This window comes from Zeus faber (genome assembly GCF_960531495.2).
Source record: "Zeus faber genome assembly, chromosome: 22".
Lineage (NCBI taxonomy): Eukaryota > Metazoa > Chordata > Actinopteri > Zeiformes > Zeidae > Zeus > Zeus faber.
In genome coordinates, this window is record NC_137209.1 from 9,171,908 (window position 1) to 9,178,736 (window position 6,829).

General features: G+C 44.0%; 1 protein-coding gene across 6 annotated transcripts in view; it reads right to left on the reverse strand.

Moving 5' to 3' along the window:
• Positions 1-6,286, reverse strand: part of LOC307247039 (nuclear factor 1 B-type-like) — a 74,486-nt gene extending 68,200 nt beyond the window's left edge. For 4 of the 6 annotated variants that reach the window (XM_080023103.1, XM_080023099.1, XM_080023102.1 and 1 more), the window contains exons 1-2: positions 4,204-4,575; positions 986-1,517 (exon numbers count right to left, since the gene is read on the reverse strand). In XM_080023103.1, coding sequence (XP_079879229.1) covers positions 986-1,517; positions 4,204-4,230 — 559 coding nt within the window. In that variant the 5' untranslated portion in view covers positions 4,231-4,575. Of the gene's footprint in view, positions 1-985; positions 1,518-1,794; positions 1,886-4,203; positions 4,576-5,912 lie in introns of those variants that run through there. The other 2 variants (XM_080023100.1, XM_080023101.1) reach the window with 2 other exon arrangements.
• Between the last annotated feature and the right edge of the window lie 543 nt (positions 6,287-6,829).

Consider the following 6,829-nt stretch of genomic DNA (forward strand, 5'->3'; position numbering starts at 1 on the left):
ATTATCGAAAAAAGTCAACCCAGCTTTAAGTCATAAAATTTGCCACACCTTAAATAGTATTATGTAATATAGCTTGCTTACGGCTGTGTAGTACTTGTAAGTTAATATAGAGGGTTTTTGAAATAGTTGGAAATTGTGTTATTGTAATTCAATAGTATTTCTGCATAACTGCAGAGTTTTCAAATCCAATAATGAATTTCTCTTTGAACCAACCATTACATTTATTTAACCAACAGAGGCCCATTTATACAAATAACAAATGCCACAAATAATGCCCCCGAAAAAATACATGCACGACAACAGTGAAACTGAAACTTCCACGTTATGAAGACTTTGTTTAAATAAAATGTGCCACTTTCATTTTAATCACTAAATGAACTATAATTATAATACATTATTATGCAAATAAGAGGCCTGCATAATGCAGGGACATAAGTGAGTTGATGTTCGTGTGTGTGTGTGTGTGTGTGTGTGTGTGTGTGTGTGTGTGTGTGTGTGTGTGTGTGTGTGTGTGTGTGTGCGTGTGTGTGTGTGTGACAGAGGGAGAGAGAGACAGAGAGAGAGTTTGTGTGTGAGCTTGTGTGGGTGTAAAAGAGAGAACTAATAACATTTCACAATTGCAGAAATGAGTGTCAACACACATCCCACATCAGAACAAACAGAAACAGTACAATTCTAAACACATTTGATGTATAAATAAGCCCGTAAACATGGACCGTCATTTCTTATTTTCAGAATTTATATATAATAAAAAAAAAAGAAGAGATGATGTGCATTGCCAAGAAAAGTTGCCCTTGACCTTATCACCCACACATGGATGGTTATACACACATACATAGAAACACACACACACACACAGACACACACACACATACACACACACACACACACACACACTCCACCACTCCCCATCACCAAACACACACACACACACACACACACACACACACACACACACATACACACACACAAGCTGAAGTCTTACCTTGGTCCTGGACATAGTATGCTAGAAACAAGTCGAGCTCCTTGACCGACACTGTGATGTGGTGCGGCTGGACGCAAAGTGCTGGGTTGGTGCAATGCGGGGATTTGACGAGGCGCTCGCCGTCTGTACTTTCCAGAGGGATGCCTTTGAAGAGGATGACCATCACCAGGTCCAGGCGCCAAACCTTGTCGGCCTGCCGCAAGCAGTCGATTCGGCGGATCTTGCCCTTCTGGTCCGGGTTGGAGAGCACGCAGCACGGGTGCTTCTTCCCCGTCACGCTGAGGACAAAGTCCTCGCGGTACTCCTGGCGGATGTCCTTGCGGAGTTTGGCCAGGAGCCTGGAGGCCCATTTCTGCTTCACCTCGGGCTTCTCGCTGAGCAGCTCGTCCTTGACGGCGCGCTCCTCGTCCTTTGACATCCGCTTCTCGTGCTTCTTGAAGTACTTGCGCTTTCGGGCCTGCAGGTTGAACCATGTGTAGGCGATGGCGCGGACGTGTGGGAGAAGTGCCTCGATGAAGGGATGGAATTCATCCTGGAGCGTTCGAGGGGAGACAAAGAAGAGGGGGGAAAAGATGAGGAGAGACGAAGATGTTTAGAATACCCGTGCTCGCGACATCTGGCCCCGAATTCTAACCCGGTCAACGAGCTGTTTCAGACGGCAGAAATTTTCGACTGCCCGAGGGGAAAAAAAGTAAACTGTTTCTGGCGTCCAACCATGCAGACACACATCACGATAACATCCTTCTATCAGTTTAAATAGCATCAAGTCTAAATAAAAACACCTCTTCAAGTTGCGATATTGCTTTTACCATCCTAGCTGTATCTGGACACGGTATGACAAGGAAATCCACTGTTTATGCCAAACTGCCAGCGCTTCAACAGCACCAAGCGCGGTGCCTGAATGCACCCGAGTGTCCGCTCTGGCTTGCCGAGCATGCTCTGAGCAGGACTCCTGTGCTGCCAGCGCAGAGAGCATGCGCCGCTCGCGCTCACATTTCTCTTATCAAACTATCCACATTCCAGTGGGGACTTGTCGCACATACGCCGAGGGTGGAAGATAACCCCGAGCCAGTGCTGTACTGAAGTGAATTTTTTTTTTTTTTTTAAATAAAGGAATAAAAATGATTTGCACCACAACAGGAAATAATAGGGCTTCACTATTCTTCCGACGGACACACATTCAGACTCTTCAGACCCTTTTTTGTGTCACACATAAATCCTTTGGCTGTGCCTAAAACAGTCGGTAGACAAAGTAAAGAAACTTAAGAGGGAGATATTCCTCGTAGCCGTGTGAGTCAGGACCGGGTGTGCAATCATGCCAAAGAATTGAATGTGTTGGCAGTGATAGCAGTGTAAATTAAATAGTGGCCCGTTTTGCAAAATCCAGTTCCTCCCATACTGTACCACAGAATAATAATAGGTAGTACGTTTGATGATGGATGTATTTTGTTAAGAAGGAAATTGGATTAGTGAAAAACTGGAAATTTTCCATCACTGAAAACACGTACTGTCGAACAAGTCACCAGAACCCCATACAGTTAATCCAAACAGTTAATTCAAGCCGAGCTTGAAAGTTATGGAAATAAAGTCTTAAAAATAAAGAGTATTAGTTGGGGGTATCCTGCAGATTTTTTTAAACTTCATATATTGTGTCAATTCTGTCAATAATAGTCACTGAAATTAGGTCACAAGATGTAAATTAAAAATAATAAACTTTTAAACCAAACTTTGATGAAACTATAGTTTCCTATCACAATAACATCTTTCTAACTCTAAATATTATTTAACCTATTATTAGAATTTCTGTTCCAATACATGTTGTGAAATGTAAAATAAAATGGGGGAGTCTTCAGGAATCTTCTGAAATCATAATACCTTAAGGAAACATGAACTTAGCATTGTTTTAGGGCATTAAAATGTCAAACTGAATAAGCGTAAGACGGCTCATTTGAAAGGGTCTTTGAAGAGTTAAACCACATATTGTTCTGTGTGAAGGCAGGCAGGCAGGCTGGGTAACCACAGAAATCTTCTCCCATATCTGCTCACTGCTGGTGCAGTTTCCCCGAGAAGCCACGCTTTTATGGCAATAAAACCAAAGAGCCACAGATATTTATAGCAAGCATTCGAATACAGTAAATAAGCGTGTGGGTGCAGTTTAATAATTGAGGTTTTGCTTTAACTTTTAAACAACTGACCCAAGCGTATCGTCATGTAAATTATCTCACCACATTGCTATTTTTTCTTGCAAGTTGCCATTGAAAATGACGGGATATGGGGAGAAACACATTTCGACTTAGAATTTCAACTAAAGGTTGCAGTCGCAAAAAATATATATATTCAATTTTCTTTTAAAACAGAGTAAAGCAAAATGCTCTGAAGATAAATGACTTGGCAAGGCCCTACGCAGTGCACTTCAGCTCAGGCCATAAAAGCACAATCCTCTTAAGTACAAACTAAACCACATCTCAGTCAATCACTTACTTATGCCATGTAAAATATAAACAGTAAAACTGAGTCAGCCAAAACAGTCGGCTGCTTGAGCCAAGCCCTGAATCAACTTTATCATGCGTTTGATCTTTCTGTGGTGAAAGTGGCTTTATCTTCCAACTCCATTTCAATGAAATCAGAGGTTATTTTATATAACTAAAATGCACATGTCCAGATCATTAGCAGGGCTATAAATACAGAAATTAGGGGTTCAACATAATAATAATAATAATAATAATAATAATAATAATAATAATAATAATAATAATAATAATAATAATAATAATAATAATAATAATGTATCTGTATATTTATTATTAAACAACCAGATTAGACTTTGGAGAAACGTGGAGACCTGGGCCAATAACAGAAGTCTCTGAAGATGACAAGTCTTGGAGAACAATACTTTTACTCACAACTTAAACGCAAAAAAAAGTGCCTGTCGGCTTAATTCAGTGATTGTAATTAGATTTCCAGTTACTTCCCTTTTCAAACAAAAAAACATACAAAGCAATGGAATGCAATGCAATGTCAAAGTCACTTTAAAGAACACTGACGTTAGATCAAATAACATGCGTTTGAGGTTAAATAGCTACAGGGGTCACAAGAACAGATTATTTAAGTATCTCAACGTTCGGTTAAGGGAAATGGGAATACCGTAAAGGGAAAGGGGAAATACAAAACACCGTAAAAACCTCAGCAAAGACAATAAAGAGAAAAGCCCCAGATACCTGTGTGAGACAAATCGGAGAATACATGACGAGCCGGTTGCGCGCAAAACGAACGCAGTTGGGACGATTCCTCTGGACGAACGCAACTTTTATTATCGCGCCATTCTCGGCACGACGCGCAACCAAGATTGCCGAGCAGTTGAATTCCGCGTAAATTTATCCCAAAACATCCATTGGACTTTTTTTTTTTTTTTTTAGTCGTCTCTGCGGCGGAATATAAAGTGTGCAGCGGGAGAGGCGGAAAACAGCAACTTGAGATGCGCCGGTGCCGTTTCTACTCCTGTGTGCGTGCGCGTCGCCGGGCTGCTGGAGACGTTTGCGCGTCCAGTTCGGTGATTGTCGCTCATTTGCGCGCGGTGCAGAGCGGAGGTTTCCGTGATCTGCGCCCTGCGTTTTCAAAAAACCTGGTCGGGGTGGGGGGAAGAGAGAGAGAAAAAAAAAAAAAAAACACACACACACACATACACGCACACACACACACGCACACACGCACACGCAACACACGCAAGCGGTGCACCTACAGCCCTGCGCGATTCCAGCAAATCAGACCCAACTTTCTTCTCTTTTTTTTTTTTTTTTTTTTTTAAACCCACGTAATTACAGAGTCACACGCCTCCTCCTCCTTCCCTCCTCCCCTCCTCCTCCACACGCATTCCTCATCCTCCACTCCAACCAGATCCTCTGGGTTTACACCCCTTCACCACCGCCACCTCGGACCTCGGACCAGAGACACATTCCACTGTAAACACAATGTGAACATTTATTTTACAAGTTTAAATGTGACTCTATTTTTTTTTTTTTTTTTTTTTTTTGGGCGGGGGAACCGTACTTCACGTTTTGAGATTATTAAATTATTCCAAATCCACTGACACCACTCGGTTTAGTTCGCCAGACCATCCCAACGTGAATTACTGTGCATATCGCCCCCCCCCCCACCCCACTTTTCTTTATAATCCCTTTAAACAAATTTGGGGTCCGCAACAACAACCCATTACAACCCCTGGCGCATGCAATGATAAAGTCAATAATAAGGAAAACTTGTTATAGACATTGTTTTTCAACTATAAGGGCAAATGACATCGTGGGGAAATAAATCATGACATAACTCGTTGAATCAAATCGACATTTTGTTAAACCTGCTATTTTTTTTTGGGGGGGGGGGGGGGGGGGGTGTTCTCAACTTAAAAATGCATACCACAATTTGTCATTTTCAAGTTGACAAACCCTACAAATATATAAATATATACATAAATATATTTAAAAAAAAAAAAAAAAAGGAGAGAGGAATCACCGAAATGCAGAAGGAATAAAGTGCTATCGCGGTGCGTGGGGAGTTGGTGCGGCTTTAAATCTGCGCGCGCGTGTGCGTCCCTCTCTCGCCCGCTCCCCCCCCCCCCCCCCCCCCCCCGGTGCGTGCGTGCGTGCGTGCGCGGACCCAGACGTTAATTTGCCGGTGCGCGTGTCGGCGGGGAGGTTAGCGCGGTGCGCGTGCCAACTGTACGGCGTCGGCTCATTGTTTTTGCTCCGTCTCACCCCACTTCTCTCCCTCTCCCCAAACCACCCCCCCCCCCCCCCCCCCCTCACGTTGCTCTCGCCGGGGCGGGCGGCGCGCAGGACAACGCCGACATTCTGCCGCAACCAAAAAAAAAAAAAAAAAAAGCTTATCACAGCGTCTCAAAAGTAACGATAAATAATCCATTTCCACGTACCATTGCACTGTACTGCATTTATTAACGGGGATTCCTGGCGCCTGGGTCGACACGCAAGCCGGTCGCTTCACATTTAGAGGGTTTTGTTGTTGTTGTTGTTGTTGTTGTTGTTTTTTTGTTTTTTTTGTCTTGTAGTGTTCGCAAAAAAAAAAAAAAAAAAAAAAAAAGTCAACACCACCGGAACACAATTCTTGGCAGAAAGGCGCTCAGATCGAAATAAGGAAAACCTCGTGGGTTTTTGTTTTTTTTTGTTGTTTTTGTTTTTTTGTTTTGTTTTGTTTTGGGGTTGTTTTTTTTTTTCTCCTCTTCCTGATCTTCCTTCCTCTTCGAGTCTTTCTTTTTTTGGATCGGCTTTTTGGGTTGTGCGGTTTGAGTTGAACGGGATCCAGAAGAGGCAGAGTTTTTTTTTTTTTGTTTTTTTGTGGGGGTGGGGGTGGGGGTGGGGGGGGAGCTGGGCTCGGGTCTCCGCCTTCGCTTTCACTGGCTGACTGACTGACTGACTGCCGCCCTCCGCCGGGCTCTGCAGCCACAGAAAGCTCTGCACCGCAACTTGCATTCCTGCCTCCCATTGGCCAGAAGCGCCGAGCTGCCCCAGGACCCAACCCGGCACCCCAGGCCCCTGGCTTCCGCCCCGCGGGCTGTTGGGGACATGGGGGCTTGAAGCTGAACATTATTGGGGCTTTGAAGCTGGACATTGGGGCTCCGAGCTGGATACTGGGGCTTTAAAGCTGGACATTGGGGCTCAGAGTCCTTGACATTGGGGCTTGCGGGTTGACATTCAAACTCTGGAGCTGGACACTGGGGCTCAGAGCTGGACATTGGGGGTTTTAGCTGAACATTGGGGTTTGGGGTTGGACATTGAGACTTGGAGCTCAGAGCTGGACATTGTGGCTCACAGCTGGACATCAGGGGTTTGA